General features: G+C 38.7%; 1 protein-coding gene across 1 annotated transcript; it reads left to right on the top strand.

Annotated features, from left to right (window-relative positions):
* Positions 1 to 19,652: 19,652 nt before the first annotated feature.
* LOC125185242 (receptor-like protein kinase FERONIA) lies at positions 19,653 to 22,492 on the top strand. Its single transcript, XM_048081750.1, has one exon. The coding sequence runs from the start codon at positions 19,656 to 19,658 to the stop codon at positions 22,296 to 22,298; it is 2,643 nt and encodes an 880-aa protein (XP_047937707.1). The 5' UTR covers positions 19,653 to 19,655; the 3' UTR covers positions 22,299 to 22,492.
* Positions 22,493 to 22,771: the final 279 nt, after the last annotated feature.

Here is a 22,771-nt window from a genome sequence, read left to right as displayed (position 1 = left end):
ATGCAGATAAATCACACAAGAAAGAATTTAGGCTCGAATCTCACAAGGTATAAGCATGAATCAAGGCGAACAAGCAATTCACTAATTATGCACCTTTTCACAAAACCATCAAATCAAAACGTCAAGCCACACTTAAACATGGATGGAATTAAATATCATCGGCAACTCAGTCTAAAGTGTGTCCCTAAGAATGCTTGTTTCAAAGTTCTTCATGTTAAGTTCATGACATGGATTCAAGAAAACATTTTAGAAAAAAAATTCACCAAGGGAGTTTTGAAAAACAAAAGCAAAAACTTAAATCAAAATGAAAACCCTAAAACAAAAACCTAAACTCACGGTCCACCACTTAATCCCCCCAAACTTAAGTTTATAGTGTAGGATGGGACGTGAGTGAATTACCAAAAAGAAAGCATACCTTGAAAAATTTGGCGTAGGGGTTGGACGGGGCAAAAATTCCAAAAATTTCGAAAAATCGCGCTGGAGACTGTGCTCAGGTGGCGGTCCTCCGCGGCCGTTCGGTGGTCGCCGCACGAAGTAAGATGGTTCCAGCGAGCAGGTGGCGGACCACCGCAGCACATGCGGCGGTCGCCATGTAGGGGTCAGAACCTGCGAAAATTTTCAAAGCACAAAATTAAACCAAAACCAAAAAGGTACTTAAACACTTATGCAAAAATTACTCAAAAACATCCAAAATAAGGATACAAGTGCTCATTTAAATTCATTGAGCTTGACTTCTTCAATCTTGAGGAGGAGGAGGGAAACAGGCGTTGAGGTCGTCGAACGCGCCAATAAGATAGGCGATGTCGCCACTCATGGTTTGGCACTCTTGTCGAACCTCGGCGGTCATCCTTTGGAGCTCTTCAATTTGTTGACGTCGATGCACATCTTCCATTCTTTGTTGCTCCCAAAATTTTTGCTCCGTCGTGCGCCAATCGCCTTGAGCCGTCCACCCTTGGCGGTTGTAGGCGTTCTCCGTTTGTTGCTCCGCCCAATGGTAGTCCCAAGTGTTGGACATGTTTTGCATGTAGGAGAACATATATCCTAGTTTGGCGTAGGTGTTCGATTGGAACTCCTCATTGGGATTAGGCCTCCCACGGCGGCGGTTTGCTCGAGTCTCGCGGCAATGGTCCTTCACTTCCTCATCTTGTCTTTCATGATGATGTTGGGGCGGCGGCGGTGGTGGCACTCCACTTCCTTCTGCATGTGAATGCTCCGCTTCTTCATTATAGTTGTTGATTGCATCATCGGTGGAGTCATCCTCGGTTCAAACACGGGAATGCGAGAAGGGATGTTCTTCTTCCTAAACACCCCATTGATGGGGTTGGCCTCAATGGCTCTTCGGTGGGCCGGAATGTTGAGCTTCCAATTGGCTTGATTCGCCCGAACATCGACCTTGGTCAATTGCGGGACTGGAACGTGAAATTGATCCCCCTCCACTTGCAAGAAGTAGCCTTGACCGAAGTAGTCGGTCCTCAATAGCCCCACCGAGAAGAGCACTTCATACGTGATGAACTGTTCCCCTCCATCTTCCGTCAAACCGGCGAGAGAAATACCCAAGTGTTCGGCAAACGCCGTGATCAAGCCCCTATAACAAATGACACCTCAGTCTTTCTTCGTGTAGCCACATAGAGAGTGAAGTGGGTTCCATAGTTGAATCTTTTCTTGTTTAGGAGGCACCACATCACATTGAGCTCCGTTTGGGAAACGCTCCCCCCATCGACCCTTGCAAACATCAATTGGGTCATAGCCCGATGGAGGTACCTCAAGACGGGGTTGCGGGTGGATGAAGACTTAGCATAACCTGCGGCGTGCTCCTTCTCATTGGTCATCACACCCCAAACCTCGGAGAAATCATAGTCATTGTCATCCTTGGGGTTGGGGTCAAAACAATGGAACACCCCACTAAGCTCCTCCATGGTGAGAGAGTGCCAACGGTTTCCTAGGCGGAAGTTGGTGCTCTGCGGCACATTGTAGCGGCGATCCTTGGTGACCTTTAGAGAGCTAAGAAACTCAAGAGTGAGCTCCCTAAATTACGGCCACTTTCTTTGGACCATGTACACGAGGCCATTCCCAATGCCCACGTCGCACAACCCCCGAAAATCCTCCATGATCCCCAAAGTTTGGAGAGGGAAATTGTGGGGAAATCTCAAGTGTGTCGTCTCTCTTGCCAACACCTTCTTCCACATAGCGTTTTGCTACTCCGTGGCAAGGCTAATGCCATAGTTCTTCACAAAATAAATTCATACACTTAAAAAGAGCACCAACAAGTAGGCATACAAGGGTTCCCCCAAACTTGCACTCAACTAAGGAAAAATAAAAAATAAACAATCATGTGCAAGTTTGTACAAAATAGCATCCTAAATTGTAACATGTAGACATGTAGATCATAATCAACAAAAATATGACACATCAATCCATCCCCCAACGTGATATCATCCCCCATGCAGAGACGTATCATCAATAAATCAAGACAAATCAACAATCTCTAATATTTCACAAGTATTGCAATTCATGGAAGTAATAATAGCCTCACAATGCTATGAACATGATTGCAACATTTAGACATTCAAGAACAAGAGCGAATCACTATTCAAAAATCAACAATTCATCACACTATATCAAAATTCAACCATGGAAATTCAAAAATAAGCACACACAATCATCCCCCATTATAGAATAAGCGTTTCTACCGAACAATTCATCAAAGAAAGACCAAAATCCATGAAAGGATTGAAGCAAAACTCAGAAATTGAGTGTGAGATTCATACCTTTTGTTGGAGAGAATTGAAGGATGGAAGCTTTAACTTGGAATGGAATAAGAGATTGAGAGTGTGGGTGTGTGAATTTGGTGATTCATAATGGTGGAGGTGTGTGCTAGGAAGGAATTAGAGAATAAATGGAGAAAAGAGAAGGAAAACATACCTTTTAAAGGTGAATTCCCGTTTCTGGTCTCTCCGTGGCAACCGTTGATGTACTATTTCTTAGCACTAAATAAACCTGCAAGTATACAAAGTATATATAGTATAGCTAAAGGTTAGTACCGGATATCGAGCACGAGGAAAACAAACACAAAGTGTCTATCCTCTACTAAAACTCTATTACTATCTGGAGAACCTAAGGTTTTGGGAATTTTTGAAAACTAAAAACAATTAAAAGAAAATAACAACTTAATGCAGATAAATCACAGAGATAAAATATAGAGATAGGGTGAATTCCAAGGATGTGCGTTCACAGTAATGGTTATACAAATTCCAAACTACAATACCCTAGCACAATTATTACTTTGATAGGACGAGTTACCTAGCTTATGCTCATGCGAGACAAACGTTGATTACAATATTAGGGTTGTTAATCCTAACACGTAACTTCAAAAAGCTCCTAAGACCCTTGAAAAATCCTCACTCTCAATTAACAGTGTCGTTTTAAGGGAAGCTAACTGTAGCGTAGGCTCTTTGGTAGGTGAGGAATATTTGGCTAAAAAGTGACTTAAAAATAAAATATTCCAAGTAGAGTTAAAGTGACTCCACTTTTCAAATAACCCAAGACACTTTTAACACTTATTTTTCTCCTTCAACTCACTTTCCAATCCTTTGATTTTATTTTTCTTTTCACAACCTTTTACACCTTTTTTTTTCTTTTCTTTCTCATTTTTTTTTCATAAGCATCCTTTCTAGAATCAAGCACACATTTTGATTTTTCACTATTTCACAACTTGTACGTTCTTTACATTCAAGCACACTACTTTTATACTCTCCTCCTTATCTCTCCAATTCATTTACAAAAGATAATAAATATTATACTAACCCTAGGAATTGTCCCCATTTATTTGGCTTCTAAAGAAAAGGCTTGAGGGTTCAAAATTGGCTCCAAAGGAAAAAAATTTAAAAATTTGAGAAGGTCGAAAATTTTGGATAAAAGTATGCTAGAAAAGACGTCCTAACATCTTCCCTTATCAACTTAATCACTATGTAAACTTAGGCAAGACTAGGAGCAAGTTCTAGAAACAAATACACGAATACAGATAAATCACACAAGAAAGAATTTCATGCTCAAATCTCACAAGGTATAAGCATGATTCAAGGCGAACAAGCAATTCACTAATTATGCACTTTTTCACCAAACCATCAAATCAAAACGTCAAGCCATACTTAAACATGGATGGAATATAATATCATTGGCAACTCAGTCTAAAGTGTATCCCTAAGCATGCGTTGTAACGACCCGTCATTCTAGGGTATAATAAATATGGCGATTGCTATCTAGGCGGACTTAAAAGCAACAAGAACATAGGCTTGGGTTTCATTTAAAGGGTTTTGACCAAGGCAATTTAATGAACTATTAAAGCAATAAGTCAACGGCTTATTCAAGAAAAATCAATCATGAATAAATATCATAAATTATGCTTAAAAGACAAGGGTTTAATATAATCCAAATACGCATTATGTCTCAATATTCTAAACCAAAAGGAATAAGTTCAAACTCAAACAAGCGATGATAAGTTTCACGGTTCAGCGGAAGCATTCAAGAGAGAAGGTGAAGCTATGTATGAAGACACAACTACATTCGGAGTTTCAAATGATCATGTTATTCAATTAACTTGCTCAACACCGCCAACTGCACATAGGGAAAACACATGGAGGGCTGAGTACTTTAACATACTCAGTGGTCTCATGCCAAAACATTTTAATAGATATACCATCCTTACCATAGTGAACTCGAGTTTACAGTTATAAACGAATATCATCGAGTATCACAAAATAATTTCATAGATTGGCCAGTCAAATAATTCCTCCCACGATCTCAACAATCAACAATTCCATAGTGCAACGAAAGTGTGGCCACACTATTCGCCCATGAGACCGACTGACTAGCAAGGACGGCTCCCGATCCCAACTGTGTACACTAGCCTGATAGGGTTTGCGGCCCTACTTAGACCCGAATTCGTTTATATAGCTCTATAGCCTAATGGAGCGGACTCACAAACTAGGCATCATGCACACAACATAACCAAAACAATCACAGGCATGGCATAACATTTTAATCCACCCTTATAACACCATAATCAATACTTTGGTAATGAAAGAGTTTAGTGAATAAAGCCCACCTCGACTCCTTAGATCACAAGTACGCTCTTCCTCTTGCTATCACGTCGAGAGCGCGAATTATCACCTTTAAATTATGTGTATCACAAGTAAGTCTCAATCATCTACTCAAAATCATGCATGTTCCCAACGTTTCCCTTTTCTCCATCGATTCGTTTTATATAATCATTCAAAAATCAAGGCATGATTATCATATCACTTTCTATTGGCACCACAACTCCAGGTCCATCATCAAAACATGTCACGCATGAGTGTTCCTCAACACATCCACACGCACACACACGAACACACACACACACACACACGCATACCGATGCACACACACATGCACATCATCCCATATTCATCAATAGTTTCCCCTTTTCACTCAATCTATATGCATGAGGGTTCAAGAACACAGATTTATCGGTTAGATGAGAAAGATTAATATAAAAATACCTTTTCTTGATAGAACGAACGGTAGTACAAAGTAATAGCCTTGATTCTTCAAAAATTCTTGAGTTTCAACTTCAAATCTTCTCAAAAGATGAAGAAATAATGGAGAAAAGTAGAAGAAAAATTGAGAGAGAGTGGGAGAGAGGGGAGGCGTGTATTTGGGGGAGTGGGAGGCGTGTTTTTGTGTTCTAGGGTTAGGGTTTTGCTCTTATTTATAGAGTTCAAGAATATAATCCCACAATTAAATAAATAAAGATTTGGAAATATATGGGGGAGGGAGTTGGCGTTAACTCTGGTGAGAAATAAGGGGGTTTTGAATTTTATATGCTATTTAATTAGCATATGATTTAATTTGGTATTTCAGGAAGTAGAATAAAATATCACGGAGCAGAATAAAAATAATAATCTTCCCCAAATAATTAGGAAAGTGGCGTTAATATTGATTCCTCCATAAGGAATCAATTTCAAATATTAATTAAAATAGGATATGGCAAGATCTCCTTAGATATGGTAAGATATGCTAGGATATTTGAATTTATTCATGGAAGAGAATAAATAAGGGATCAAATAATATAATAATAATCCCTTCTCCCATAAATAGGAGATTTTCAAAAATCTTCATGTAATAAGGTGGGTTTCGAAAATTCATAGAGGAATTAGAGAAAAATTGGACTTTGGATTTAATTTGGATAAATATCCCAAGCGAATAATTAAATTCACGAAAAATAGAATTCCTCTCCAATAAATCATGAGGGTCGAAAATTCCAATAATGTGTAGGATATTTATGAAAGTCCTATTTAATCTCACTCATCCCTTAGGAAATAATTCGCCACAATATATTCTACCCCGCATCAAAATATTCACACAATAATTTCATAAAATCCACATTTTTAATTCCACCTCATATTCACAACATATTGACCTTTCAACGGCCACGTCATATTTTCCACATCTTTGACTATTCAACCAATCTCAACTCCAAATCGAAATTAGGTCACAAAGAAATCATGCACTTAAATCACTCATCAATTAATTCACATACTCCATAGCATTAAAAGCATTCAATGCAAAAATTTTATGTTTCGAAAATTAGGGTTCGAAAAAGTGGGGTGTTACATGCGTGTTACTAAGTTCTTCACGTTATGTTCATGACATGGATTAAAGAAAACATTTTAGGACACAAAATTCTCCTATGGGGTTTTGAAAACAAAAGCGAAAACTTAAAACAAAAAGAAAACCCAGAAACAAAAACCTAAACTCACGATCCACCACTTCATCTCACCAAACTTATTTACAACAAAGTGTAAAATAAGTTTGTAGAGTCGGTATGGACGTAAGTAAACTACTGAAAAGAAAAACATACCTTGAAAAATTTCGCGCATAGGTTGAACGGGGCGAAAATTCAAAAAAATTCGAAAAATCGCGATGGGTACTGTGCTCAGGTGGCGGTCCGCCGCGGCCTGTCCGGCGGTCGCTGCACGTCAACAGAGTCTTCCAATGTTCAGGTGGCAGACCACCGCAGCGCATGAGGCGGTCGCCACGTAGTGGTCCGAACCTGCGAAAAAAAAAATTTCAAAGCACAAAATTAAACCAAAACAAAAAAGTACTTCAAAATTAAAACAAAAATTGTCAAAAATGGTTGGGTTGCCTCCCAACCAGAGCTTTATTTTTCATCTTTAGCTTGACGTTCTTTGAAGTTCATGAATTATCTCCCATCATGAGGATTCCTTTGGGATGCCTTTGTACCAACAATCTTAGTCTCTGCTCCCGCGAATGGTACCAACTTGTTGAGAACTTTCTTCCACCACTTCTATTTCCCATCTGAGGTTTTGATGACGTAGACCTCAGAGTCGACTAGATGATGAGGACACTTCTTCTTCTTCTTCTTGGTTCGTTCCTGCAAAGGAGGCTTATCATGCTTAGGCTTGCCTTTTTTGGGAGCTTGAGGTAAAGGGTTAATAATAAAAATAGAAGGTTGAGAAAGATCCTCCCCTTCTAGTGGCCTATAAGGCTTCGACATGTTAGTCATCATGACCACCCTGCAATCATGCTCCATCTTAGCTTGTTTCGCCTCTTCATACTTAAGCATCGCGCTTTCGATGTAGTAGGTCGACTTTCCTCCATGGTCACTTATTGTGATATCTCCTCTACCTACATCAATAAGAGCTTTGCATGTGGCTAGAAAATTTTTGCCTAAAATCAGAGGAACTTGTTTATCAACTTTCTAAAACAAAGAAATCGGTAGGGAATATGAAATTATCAACTTTTACCAATACATCCTCAATTACCCCTACCGCATTTACCGCAGTGTTATCAGCCATCCTTAGGCAGACATCTGTGGATTTGAGCGGCTCGATGTTGAGCTTCTCGTAGTACTCCAATTGCATTATGTTGACGCTAGCTCCAAGATCACAAAGAGCCTTGTCTACCTTACCATTCCCAATGGAACAGCGAATGATGAATTGGCCAAGATCCCTCTGCTTGACAGTCCTTTGCTTTCGGATGATTTCACTACAGTGAAGAGGTAGCTTTAGATCAGATTTCTGGAGCTTTTGCTTCTTCATCACCGCTTCTCTCAAGAGCTTGGCATACCTAGGTATTTCCTGCAATGCATCAACGAGAGGGAGGTTAGTATGACATTTACAAAACATATTTAAAAACTGTTGGAATTGCTCTTCAAGCTTGAATGGCTTCCTCGGCAGGATGGTAAGTACGATCCCGTTGTGTCGCACGAGTTCCTTCTTGGCGGGCGCCTCTGTCTCTTTAGTGGCGGGCCGCTGCGGGGTTTGCGGCGGTCCGCCAGTCGTCGGGCAGTTTCTGAACTGTGCCCCAGTGGTGGCCCGCTGCGTGGTCTGCGGCGGTCCGCTGGGTGTCGGGCAGTCACCAAAACTCGTTCCGGAGGTGCTGGCTTCATCCTTGTTGATATCGACAACCTTGGCAACAGCCTTGCCTTTATCCTCCACTACCTTCTTTTGGAATTGATCCATTTGTAACTTAATGATGGACATAGTGGAGACAACAGTGTTTAAGCCAAATTCAAGCTTGGTAAGTTTTCCTCTACAACTCTCATCTTGGTCTCGTTGTTCTTTCTATCCTCTAGCATTAGCTCCAAGGTCTTTTGGTTGCCAGCCTCATATTTGTCTTCCCTGGTAGGTGGCTCCACTCCTTTCTCCATTCCTAGATTGAACTCAGCATGGGATCCGACAAAATTATGATTATTAGCATGAGATACATGTGGATGTGGGTGATTTCCATTATAATTATTAAAACTACCATCCCTGTGACTAGGGTGATAATTATTATTATAAAGCCTGCTGGGATCACCCCCATTTCGTACATATTTGACATCTTTGATGACATTCCCCTCTTTGCCAGGAGCTTCTAATTGTTCAAGTCTTGCTCTGATGGATGCCAATTCTTGAGATGTCTCATTCCCACATGGTCTCTTCACTGCATCTAGCCTTTCAGCTTTGTGCTTTTCCTTGGACCAACCTCCGTAGCAGCATCTCCTCCTTTCCTCAAGAATCCCACGTTCGCCCCTGAATCCAACAAACTATAAATTTTTTCGTTAAACCCATTATAAAGGATTCCTACCCAATGGTCTATTCCAAAATCATGGTTTGGGCACTTGCGGAGAAGAACTTTGAAACGTATGAGAGCTTCATATAGAGGCTCATCGGGTCCTTGCATGAATTGGAAGATCTCACACTTAAGCTTAAGGATGGTGCCAGGCGGGTAGTACATGTCGAGAAAGAGTACCACTAGATCCTTCCAATTGGTAGTTTTATCTGCAGGCAGACAATCATACCATTTTTTAGCAGCATCAGTTAATGAAAAAGGGAAAAAGTCTTACCCTCACAATATCATCATCAACACCATTGATCTTGATGTGTTAGTTATTTCCACAAACTTGGTGAGATGTCGATTTGCGTCCTCAGTGTCTCTTCCTACGAAGGAATTTTGTTCAACCCTATTGATTAAGGGCATCCCCAACTTGAAGTTGTTGGCCTCTATCTGCGGACCTGCAGGAATGTCCACAATGTTACCATGACTAAACATATTCAAGACTGGAACTACCTCCCTTGCTCGTTTTTCTTTTTCAGTTTTTTCCCAAGCTCTCTCTTCTCGCATCTCTTCCACCACATTTCGGAGGGCGACGATAAGATCGTGGTTGGTAGGCTCCGCCATCTTATTTTTTCTCTACAAAATACGCAAGTATGCACAACCTGCAGAAACTACTAAAAAGAAGAAAAATAAAAATAAAAATAAAAATAATAATAAAAATAAAAACGAAAATGAAATAAAATAAAATAAAAAATGAAAGCAGTAAAATCCAAAGTAGTAAAATTGTCCGTTTAAAGATATCACTCCAAAGTGAGTTGTCTTCCCTGGCAACGACGCCAAAAACATGATGCACTATTTTTTAGCACTAAATAAACCTGCAAGTATAAAGAGTATATATAGTATAGCTAAAGGTCCGTACCAGATATCGAACATGGGGAAAACAAACACAAGGTGTCTTCTCCTACTAGAACTCAATTACTATCTGGTGAACCGAAAGTTTTTGGAAATTTTTTAAAATGGAAAGCAATAGAAAGTAAACAACAACTGATTGCAAATAAATCACAGAGATAAAATATATAGATAATGGGAATTCAAGGGATGTGCGTTCAAAGTTATGGTTATACAAATTCCAAACTACAATACCCTAGAACAGTTATTACTTTGATAGAACGAGTCACTTAGCTTATGCTCATGCGATACAAACGTTGATTAAAATATTAGGTTTGTCAATCCTAACATGTAACTCCAAAAAGCTCCTAAGACCCTTGAAAAGTCCTCACTCTCAATTAACAGTGTCGTTTTAAGGGAAGCTAACTGTAGCGTCTGTTAAGTGGACCTAAGTCGCTAGAACTCTCTCACAGTTATGAAGCAAGTTATATTAAATTATGCATAATTGTGTCAATCAATCATGTAGCATGAAGATTACTTAGGGAAGAAGCAAAGTAAAAACAAAACGGATATTAAATAGAAAACTAGAATTGTAAAACGAAAGTCGTTACTAACACATCCCTAGAATCCTATAAGTTTAGTTACACATAATGGAATAAGCTAAACACATAGACTGAAGGGAAGACAATTTGAACATAAAACTAAAGCAAGTAGAACCCGAAGGTTGAATCCTTGTCGTTCTTGATGTTCTTGAAATCCTTGTTCAACTCCTTGCACAATGACGTACTCTAGCTTTTAATCTCTGTGAATTTATGTTGCAAAAGGAAGCTCTCTTTTGATGAAGCTTGAGGTCCTATTTATAGGGGAAAGTCAATCCTCATTGTAGAAGGAAAAGATCGCAATTAGGATTCGCTGCCTTTGGTCGGCGGTCGCCGCATTGCAGTCCAGAGTATCGGTACCTTCGGCGGCGGACCGCCGCATGACCTCCTGCAGTCGCCGGGCGAGACTCGTTTCCAAGCGTGAATTTCCGTGGAGGGCCGCTACAGAGCACTGACCGGCGGGCGCCGGTTGTCGTCCGGATACTTTGCGTTTTGACTCCCTTTTTCGGCTCAAATATGCACATTTCTCACAAAACATGTCAAAATACCAATTTGTATAAAATATGCAAATATTGGACATGTAGAGTGACTTTGACATAAAAAATGGACCAAATAATGGACTTAAAACAGAGCAGAATCCGAGCGTATCACTCTCTCACATTAATTTCACCCTCTCTCCCCCCTCATCAATTGTTGTTGCTCGAAAAACCCTAAACGCCGCCCCACTCACCATCATAACGTCGCCCCACTCACCATCACTGATTTCTTCTCTCCTCTCGACGCATTTCTGACGATGAAGAAGATGAAGAATCGGTCGATTTCCTAACACCAGCAAGTTTTACTTCTATCATCTCGACGACGACGGAGAATCACCCGGTATTTCTCATTTTCCCGTACATTATTTAATACCAATTGTTATGTCTACTGTAATCTAATGTTGTTGTGGGTTTTCACTGATTCAGAGGGGGATTTTGAGAATAATTGTAGTTGATTTGCCTTTTAGATTATGTTAAGTAGTGTTCATATACAATTCCCTTTTTGATTTCATACATTTGTTGGAGTCTTTGTTCTTTATTGAGGATGGGTTCGAATGTAATATTGACGGTGGATTTTATAGTAGGGAATCTCAGATGAACATTCCTTTTTCCTGATGTTGTACGGTGGTGGTGTTGTACATTTTCTGTGAAGCTTCTAATGCTCTGTTTTCCCCCTCTTTTTCTGTAATCTGCAATGATACAGTGACTGATTTTATTACATTATTCACCACATTGTGTACATTAGTGTAGAGTAAATGATACATTATACATGCATACTTGTACATTAGTTAAGAACATCCTTCTCAGTTACATCAGTTACATGAAGTAGTACATTCAAAAATTTTCTAATTGTATGGAAAACATGCTTAGGTACAATAATTTTCTGCTGCTACATCATCTAGGTAGAAATTTACATTTATCTTATTAAATAATGTACTCCCTCCGTCCCAAGATATTAGACCCCTAATCCATTTTGGGGTGTCCCAATACACTTGAACCATTTCTATTAATGGTAAAAATTTACTCTACTACCAACTCCACATACACCACTAAACAACTGTCTCCTAAATTCTTGTGCCCAAAAGAAAGGGATCTAATATCTTGGGACGGAGGGAGTATTTGTTTTTAGCTGTGCTCGTACATTTTTCTACTAATGTGCTACATTATCTATTTATATCTATCAATCCATACCTTTTGGGTTTATCTCGTTAAAGTTTGGCGGGAGTTGAATCAATACTCTTTGGGTTTAGCAATCCATGGGGCTAGGTTGTACCTACTCACAAAATGAAATCATCACCAATGGTAGGAAGTTTGAATCATTTTCTTAAGGTTTAACAATCCATCAGGCTAGGGTATAGTACCACCATATGCATTGACTTTCATTTTGTATGTATTTTAGATTGCATATAGAAAATAATGTACGAAAAGTGACATTTAATGTACATGCGTAATAGTAAGTGATGTACCTTTGTAAGGATTTAATGTGTACATTAATTAGTTATGTATTGATACATTATTCAGCCTTATATGTACATCAAGTCTTCTAATTTGAAGCGTCATATTACATCGATTATTTTGATCTCTACATTGATATGTTGTGTTATTAGACATTCAATTTACATCTAGACTAATAAATGTACGCTTTTCTTATTAGAATCAAAGAGGACAATGACCGACTTCGATGATGACTGATGAAGACGTCCCCCTTTCATTTATACACCAATTTAGGGAGGAAATTACTGCAAATAGGGAGGTTTAGCGTGCTGCCGCGCCCAAGCGTTTACATTGTTTATAATATTTATATTTTAATGTACAATTTAACTTTTGTACATTAATGATAGCATTGTGTGCATTATACAATTGTACATTATTATTGTATGAATAGTACATTTATTGTCAAAAAATGCATACATTATTTATTATGTTGGTAATGTACATATAGGGAAAAATAATGTAATGCATCAAGACATAGTAATGTACCATTGTAATATAATAATTGGAAAAGGTACATAGTCATAACTAATGTAGTCATTCACTTCTAAATAATGTACGTAAACTCATAAATAATGTTGGCATTCACTGCCTAAACGAATGATGTACATAAAATACATAACTAATGTAGTCATTCACTAGTGAATAATTTATGAAAACCCATTAATAATGTAATCATTCGGTAGTAAATAATGTAGATATCTAAGCAGCTATTAACACAATATGTTCGGAAACAAACGAAAAATATCAAGATTTTTTCTTCCCCTTACGCTTTTCTTTGCCGATATCCGTATTGTTTCTGGACATGATCTCGAATCATGATGGCACATCGCACCACATGTCCTACACTTTTGAAGCGGTCTGCTCGCCTCCTTTATAGCCTTTTCCCTCTGGGAGATCGTTCAATTAGCATTTGTACACAAAAACAAATATAATTGTCACCAAACAGAATCCAAAACAGTATACATTATACGATTACTTTTGTACATTATCCTGTTAGGTACATCATTTAGTAATATGCATGTACATTAAAGGCCAATTTTCGTACATTATTTATTGTATATAATCCAAAACACACATAAAAATCGAAATGAAATGCATGTGTTGGTACTATACCATAGCCCCTTGGATTGCTAAACCCCTAGGGGAATAATTTAAACTCTCTGCCCTTGGTGATGGTTTCGTTTGTGAGCAGGTACTACAACCTAGCCCCATGGATTGCTAAACTCTTTAGGGAATGAATTTAACATCTGTTCCTTACCAAACAAATACAAATCTACATTACTAGTTATGTGATGTATACATTAAACAGATTCATTCGTACATTAACGACATTTTTATGTACATTACACAATACCGCGAATTACATTAGGATGGGAAGCCCACAAAATTGAGATTTAAGCACAACCAATGAAATTAGGATGTTCTACCATCATTCAGTAAATGAAATTCACAAAAATTGACACCCGTCCTAGGAACCTAATCTCAATTCAAAAATCATTGTAATAAAGTAATTCCCAAAATAAACAACGAACTAATACTCAAAGTGACACCGATACGAACCTAATTTCAGTTCACAAATCACAGAATGAAATTAATAACCTTCTTCCATCGTTGATAACACCGAAGGATATGAAAGAATTAATAATGAACTACTACGCAAACTCACGATGAGAATGAAGAACTACAACTGTTCAACTAATTGGAAGCAACGAAACTATGATTCGTAGGTTGCAGAATCGGCGCAGAATGAAACCAAAAAATGATTACTGTAGTTGTATCGTAATTAAGGAATACAAATCTTACAAATAATAATAGAACGTGAATTAAGGGAATAGAATAACTGGCATGAAATTGGTCTTCCATTCTTGCCCTTTTCTTTTTTTTTTAATAATTAAACTAATTACAAGTGGCATCAAAATCAACCATTAGATGGAAAATATAAATGGATGAGATTAGTTTTGTGTTTTAGTACTATTTAGCATAAGGATATGAATACATCCATAGGAGAGTGTTATATTGCTAACCCACAATTTAATTGCTGACTACAACTAAATAATAGCCATTAGATATTCAAATTAAGGGCTTAGTTCATCAATCCCTAAATGTCAATACGATCAATGAAAAACGTCAATAGACCATAGGATTAATTCCAAAAAATATCAATAGGGGTATTAATGTCAATTAACTACATGTTTAGTCATAACTAACTTTTAAAAAAAATCCCAAAACTTTAAATTCATATAACATATATCAAATTAAAGATAACACTTACAATTCGTACTAAAATGTCAACAACTCGTATTAAAGATAACACTTAAAATGTCGAATGTCAACAACTCGTATTAAAGATAACACTTACAATAGTGAGAATATCGAATGTCAACAACTCGTATTAAAATGTCAACAACTCGTATTAAAATGTCAACAACTAACAAATAACACTTAAAATTCATGGTATCAATACCGAGAATATCGAATGTCAACAACTCGTATTAAAATGTCAACAACTAACAAATAACACTTAAAATTCACATATCAATACCGAGAATATCGAATATCAACAACTCGTATTAAAATGTTGATTCACTTGGATTTTACATGATTTTATGGGGTATTTTTACTTGGTTTTGATCATATATTGTGTACTTTGAGACATGATTATAGCTACTTCTCTATTATGTTGGTATTTTGACCATTTTGTGAAGAATGTGTAGAAAAATGTACAAAATATGTGGATGTGCAGCTGCTCAATGTTCGAGACAGCTTTTCTGGAGATTTTGAAGTCCGATTTGCATTTAATGCATACCATTCTCTTCGTCTTTGAAAGAGCTTCGCGTGAATATTTTAAACGTCTCAATCGGAGTTCGGTAGAAGAAGTTATGGCCGTTTTACCAAGACTGCGCAGAGCAGTGACATAGCTGGCGACCCGCCAGGTTCGCATGCAAACGAACCTGGCGACCCGCCAGCAAAACACGAAAAAAACGCCGTAAGCAGCTGGCGACTCGCCAGCTTCGACGCACACCCAACCTGGCGACCCGCCAGCTTCGTCGGACAGCTTATTTCGGGTCCAAAGTCAACCCTAGGTATATATATGCCTAGGAAACGCCTCCAAACACACCTTACCCGCCTCCTACCCCAAAAATACCACTTTTTCACCTAGAAAGAAGAGAAGAACGAGCAGAGGACGAGTATTCATCGCAAGATTGAAGACGAGACCTCCAATCCGCCCAATCCAATTCTAGGAGTTTCTACTTTTAGTTTTATTCTTGTTCAAACAATGTTTTTGAATATTTCTTTGAATATTTCTTTGACTTTTGTGTTGAACATGAGTAACTAAATCCTTCGTAGAGTTCTACGGGGGAGATACAATGATTCTTATGTTTAATTGATTTCCTTTTTCTATGCCTTGACTCATGTGGTTATTTTTATTTCTTCTGTGCTTATACATTTATTTGACTGATCACCTTATAAATGCATGTGGATTTTACTACAAGAACTGAGAAGTGAATAGTTTAATTTGAAAGAGAAGAAATTGACGTCTTTGCCAATATAATCGAGAAATTTGAGCCTTTGAATGAAGCTAAGTATCTTAGGAGCTATTAGGAGTTGTTGCCTTAGTTCTAGGAAGGAGACTTCGGTTCTAGGTAGCAATCTACAAATTATATGCTTTGAGAAAAGATATAGTTTTACCTTAGTGATAGCTTAATAACCCTTGAGACCCTTTGTTGGCATAGTTAGGAAGTTAGTTGAGCATAGGATAGTTGTTATCGATCCCGTAGGATTCTACCATCTTCATCCTTGATCTACATCCGCTTTATCTTATTTGCTTTTAGTTCTCTAGTTGTTTTTAATTGTTTTAACTTTGCTTTTAAGTAGATTTAGAAAACCCAAACTTACCGATTCATCTAGATAGTAGTTGAGGTTGGTTCGTGGTAATTAGGTTGACACTGATTGTCTCTGTGGATACGATACTCTTTGCTTACTATTTGCTACATTAGCCCCGTACACTTGCGGGTATACTTGTGTTAAAAACAAGTTGAGTCAAATGTCAACAACTAAAAAATAACACTTACAATTCATATATCAATACCGAGAATATCGAATATCAACAACTCGTATTAAAAAGTCAACAACTAAAAAATAACACCTACAATTCACATGTCAATAGCGAGAATATCTAATGTCAAAAACTCGTATTAAAATGTCAACAACAAACAAATAACACTTAAAATTTATGGTATCAATACCGAGAATATCGAATGTCAACAACTCGTATTAAAATGTCAACAACTAACAAATAACACTTACAATTCACATATCAATACCGAGAATATCGAATGTCCAGCACGTATTAAAATGTCAACAACTAAAAAATTACACTTATAATTCACATATGAATACTGAGAATATCGAATGTCAACAACTCGTATTAAAATGTCATCAATAGCGAGAATATAAACCGTCAACAACTCGTATTAAAATAGCTTAAACCAAAGTAAAGTTGACACTAATATTTTTGTTTTTCGAATTAAGAAATAGCTTAAATTAGAAAAAAAAATCATGGAAAAAGTTTAACAAACTGTACAGAATAGTAGAATAACAATAGTTTAAAGAAACAAAAGTCAAACTTAGCTAAGAAGAGCAATTTAGAAAACTTCCAAAATTACTGTAAATTGAATTAAAATGATTCAGTAAACATGAGCTTAGTAAAATTATGATATAAATTGAAAACAGTCTAAAAACCGTGAAATTAATCAGAGCAATAACTTCAAGTGAACTGAACCTCAGAGCTACGCTCTACTTCAAAATTAGCTTCAACAAATCAACATACAAATTCGATATTGTACGAAAACTAACAGAATTCCGATCTCGATCACCTGGTGCCGGTAATTCTAGTAGCCGTTGGATCCAGCGAACAGGACAGCCCATTGAGTCCCCTCGGAGTCGGCGGCGTCGGCGCTCAATTTCCTCCTCGCTCTCCTCACACTCTCCACGATTTTTCTCTCGCTCCACGCTGCGGCCGATTCGGATCTGTCGAGATCTCTGCTCCAAAATTCGGAACCAGAGAGAATAGGTGCGGATCCTCCGTCGGAGGCGGAGGCGGAGGCGCCGGCGGAGTGGGAGAGCAGAAGATCGGGAAGCACCACCGCTCGTTGGATAGATCGGTGGCGGGTGGCGGAGTCATCATCGGCGGGCTCGTAACTGTCGCTTTCGCCACGGTTTATTGCTACATTCGAGTAACTAGGAGAAAACGCAGTGATGATTTGAGTTGATTTTTGGTTTTTTATGAATGTGAATAGTAGATTAGGGATTTGCTATTGTTTAGGTTTGTAGATGGTGATTTTGGGGGATTGGATTCTGATTATTTTGAGGTGATCGGATTGAGTTACGCTGAATCAATTATCATTATGCCATTTTATAATTAATTAATCTAAAATATTTTTTATGTGGCAAAATTTAAACCACTCATTTTAAAAAAATTGATCACATTCCTGTACAATATTTATAGGGGAGTACAAGGGCGCATCCTTAATTAAAGTCCTAACGTACATCTAATCTCTTGTTACCAAGTGACACAAAAAATGCAATATTATGAACACTAAAATGCAATATACATTTGCGAAGTTGTATATGCATTTCCGCAAATTGCATTTTAGTTATAGACAATTGCATTTTATATTGTTGAGTTTTGCATTTTAACATAAATTGTCTACAATGAAAAATAAACTATATATAAATGCAATCTGTCTATATATAAAATTCAAATTAAACAGTTTATATCTAAAATGCAAAACTCTATTATAAAAAATGCAATTTTCCTATAACTAAAATGCAATTTGCCGAAATCCATCTATCACTTCGACGAATGTATATGGCGTTTGTGTTTACAATATTACATGTTTTGCGCCACATGGCAACATAAGATTGAATGTACTTTAGCACTTTAAAATTAGTTAGTACTCCCTCCGTTTGAAGGAAGATGACCCTTTCCTTGGGCAGCACGAGATTTTATACATCTTTATTTTGTGTGTTATGTGAAGAGAGTAAAGTAAGAGAGAGAGAGAATAAAGTACGTATAAAGATGTTTCCATTTTTGGTAATGAGTACTCTTGGCTAGGACAAACCAAAAAGGAAAGTTGGTCATCTTCAATGGGATGGATGGAGTATATTAGTATAGGATGTGCTTAAAAAATAACTATATTTGAAGTTACAACGTACATCCAATCTCGTGCTGCCATGTAGTACATATCATGCAATATTGTAAACGCTAAAATGCAATATACATTTGTAGAAGTTGTAGATAAATTTTGGCAGATAGCATTTTAGTTATAGGCAAATTGCATTTATTATTGTTTAGTTTTGCATTTTGAGATAGGGAGTGTTTAATTTGCATTTTATATGTAGACGGATCGGATTTATAAATACCCCCCCGCCCCATAGAAATAGGCCTTTTGTGGTTGGCACGGGTTTTAATGCGTAATTTGGTAAACTAAGAGAAAAATGAGAAATAATAGTTGATGATGAGGCCCATAAATGATAAAGTAAAAGATAAGGAGAAAAAACTTGTCATATATGTATATGGATTATTTATATGGGACGGACGGTAAAAGATATATGGCCTATTTATATGGGACGAAAGGAGTTGGGTATTTTGCATTTTAGATAATTTATATTAAAATGCAAAACTCAACAATATAAAATGCAATTTGCCTTTAAATAAAATACAATCCGTGGAAATCTATCTGCAGCTTCACAAATTTATATTGCATTTTAGTGTTTACGATATTGTATGTTACGTGCCACGTGGTAGTACGAGATTGGATATACGTTGTGGCTCTAATTAAGAATGCGCCCTAGTCCCTATTAGTTTATCCCTATAAATATAAATATTGGTATAAATAATCTTAGAAAATATGGTCCTCTTGGTGGGCCACGCTAATGCCAATGACTTGTTCAATATTGTGCAAAGACTTGGTCTTGCAAGTCATTGCTCCGGGCGAGCTTTTATCTGCAACTATATAATCGCTATATCATCATGCTAAAAAAATCTAAACTCACTATAACGACGATGCCCCACGCTCTTTACTTGTTCTTGCTCATTTCTATACTTTCAACAGTCAAAATCAGCAGCGGCTCCTTAGCGGCGTACACCGCCACCGAATTAATCCTCCTAAGCTGCGGCACTTCAACAATCACAAACGACACCAGCTTCCGGAGTTGGGATGGCGATGAAGGTTCAAAATACGTGCCATCAAACGCCCCCTCTATATCCTCAGCTTCCGATGCTTTCACTATGGAACATTCGGTTTCTCAAGTCCCTTACAAGAGTGCTCGTGTTTTCCACTCCCCTTTCAGGTATTCTTTTCCCCTCACCGGAGGCCAGAAATTCCTTCGCCTTTACTTTTACCCCTACCTTTATTCAGACGTTGACACTCGTCAATCTTTATTCTCTGTCAATGCAAATTCCTTCACCCTGTTTAGTAACTTCAGTGCTTTCCTCTATTCCGAGAATTTAAGCCAATCTTCTTTTATGATGGAATTCATCGTTAACATTGGAGCAACCCAAAGACTCGATTTAACCTTCACCCCCAATCCGAAATCATCTGCTTTTGTAAACGGAATTGAAATTGTTTCCATCCCTGAAAAACTCTACCTTTCGGAAGGAGGAGTTTATATCAAATATTTGGATACCTTATTTGATCTCAACAGCAACACAGCTTTGGAAAATCTTTATAGGCTGAATGTGGGCGGCGCCAGTGTTGCCATAGAAAAAGATAGTGGCATGTTTCGGGGCTGGAGTCCTGATGATGACTACATATTCTATGGCGATTATGGGTTCCCGCGGAATAAAGAGGAACTTGTGATCAACTACACCAATGGTAATGCTGCTCCCTATACTGCGTCGCCTCTAGTATATAAATCTGCTAGAACAATGACAAACATCAGCTCAAGTTTAGAGTGGGGATTTCCAGTTGATTCTGGATTCTTCTATCTGCTCCGCTTCCACTTTTGTGATATTGTGTTCAAAAAGGAAAATGACTTAACTTTCACAATAAAAATCAATAATCAGACGGCAGATATTGATGTTGATGTCATCTTCTCTGCCGGCGGCCCTGATATTCCCATCTTCAGAGACTACATAACATGGATTCCTGATGATGGAAATCTTGGAAAGCAAGATCTGCGGCTATCTTTGTTGCCTTACCTTGAGCCACGCCCAAAGTATATTAGTGCAATGCTAAATGGGTTAGAAATTTTCAAGCTCAATAATACGAAAGGAAGTTTTGCAGCATCCAACCCTGAGCTCAAGATCGATTCGCCGCCGGCGTCCGTAGCGGGGAACAAACCGCCGAAGAAAAATGCCGGTGCTGTGATATACACTGTTGTGGGGAGTGTTATCGGCGTAGTTGCGGTGGTTGCAGCTGTGATTTTCTTGATTCTTCGGCGGCAGCGGAAAGTGAAGGACACGGGCACAAGCGTCACCAAGTCATCGTGGGTTCCACTCTCGACGCATTCAAAGTCCACTGCAAGAACTAGCAGATCAGGAGTCTCCCTGCCTTCTGACATATGCAGATACTTCTCCATCGACGAGATCAAGACAGCCACCCGCAACTTCGACGACAACTTCGTCATCGGCAGGGGAGGCTTCGGCAACGTTTACAAAGGCCTCATCGACAACGCCGCCACCACCGTCGCAATCAAAAGGCTCAACTCCACCTCCAACCAAGGCGCCCGCGAGTTCCTCACCGAGATCGACATGCTCTCCAAGCTTCGCCACCTCCACTTGGTGTCCCTCATCGGCTACTGCGACGACGAAGGCGAGATGATCCTGGTGTATGACTACATGGCCCACGGCACCCTCCGCGACCACATCAACAACTCCGACAAATCCCCCTTGATGTGGAAGCAGCGCCTCCAAATCTGTCTCGGCGCCGCCAGGGGGCTGGACTACCTCCACACCGGGGCCAAGCACGCCATCATCCACCGTGACGTCAAGTCCACCAACATCCTCCTGGATGAGAAATGGGTGGCCAAGGTGTCCGACTTCGGCCTCTCCAAAGTGGGCCCAGCCGCAGGCACCAAAACACACGTCAGCACAGTCGTCAAAGGCAGCTTCGGTTATGTTGACCCAGAGTACTACCGTAGGCAGCAGCTAACGCTAAAATCCGACGTGTACTCGTTCGGGGTGGTGCTGTTCGAAATGTTATGCGCAAGGCCACCGATAATGCCAACCTTGCCAAGGGAGCAAGTGAATTTAGCAGAGTGGGCCAAATTTTGCTACAGGAAAGGGACACTTGATCAGATCATCGACTCCAATCTCAAGGGGCAGATTGCGCCTGAATGCTTAAGCAATTTTGCAGAAATAGGTGTAGCATGCCTCAGAGACAAGGGGATTGATCGGCCATCGATGAACGACATTGTTTGGAAACTGGAATTTGCAATGCAGCTCCAAGTGTCGTCAGAGGGCAGAGGCGGTGCTGCATCGCTTGGTGAAGGCAAGGACGATGGGTTCACGGCCCTGAACCCCTCGCTGCCATTGCTTGGTATTGGTGCGTCTACCACGACGGACGGGGAAACGTTTTCGAGATCGAGGAGCAGCGAATTCTCGACCAGCAGCAGTGAAAAACTCAAGTCTGGAGATGCTTTCTCGGAGATCATGAACCCCTCAGGCCGTTGAGGTCGTAATTTTCTGTTTTTACCGTTGTATTTTTATTTTACTTTAATCTTGTTTACTGTGTTAGGATAAATGGAGTGTATTGTGATAATGTAGTTACCTATCATGTGGCCTACATAAAGATGTTTCCGTCAATTCATTGCCCCTCATGAAAGGCAATATAATATAGTAAATGCTAGTATTGAATTTTCTTGCAATGGAATAAGTGCGCTTAATGCTTCCAAACGAGCACAAAAAATATCTCAATAAACGATCCAGAATAATTTTTGAATTTTCTTGCAGTGGAATAAGTGCGCATATCTGCCAAACAATCACAACAAAATATCTCAATAAACGATCCACAATAATTTAAATGTCCCTCTTTATGAAAGAACAAACAAAACCTTGACTTGGAAAATAATGCAATTGGGTCAAGTCATAGTCAGAGAAAGGTGATTGGTACTGAAATTGATAAAGGTGAATATGTGGAAATTAAT

Source organism: Salvia hispanica, chromosome 4 (assembly GCF_023119035.1).
Source record: "Salvia hispanica cultivar TCC Black 2014 chromosome 4, UniMelb_Shisp_WGS_1.0, whole genome shotgun sequence".
In the NCBI taxonomy this organism is placed as follows: Eukaryota; Viridiplantae; Streptophyta; class Magnoliopsida; order Lamiales; family Lamiaceae; genus Salvia; species Salvia hispanica.
The sequence above is the reverse complement of the archived record's forward strand: the minus strand, read 5'-3'. Positions and strand labels throughout refer to the sequence as shown.

Coding starts and splice junctions, on each gene's coding strand:
- LOC125185242 (XM_048081750.1), top strand. CDS start 19,656: ATGCTAAAAAAATCTAAACTCACTATAACGACGATGCCCCACGCTCTT.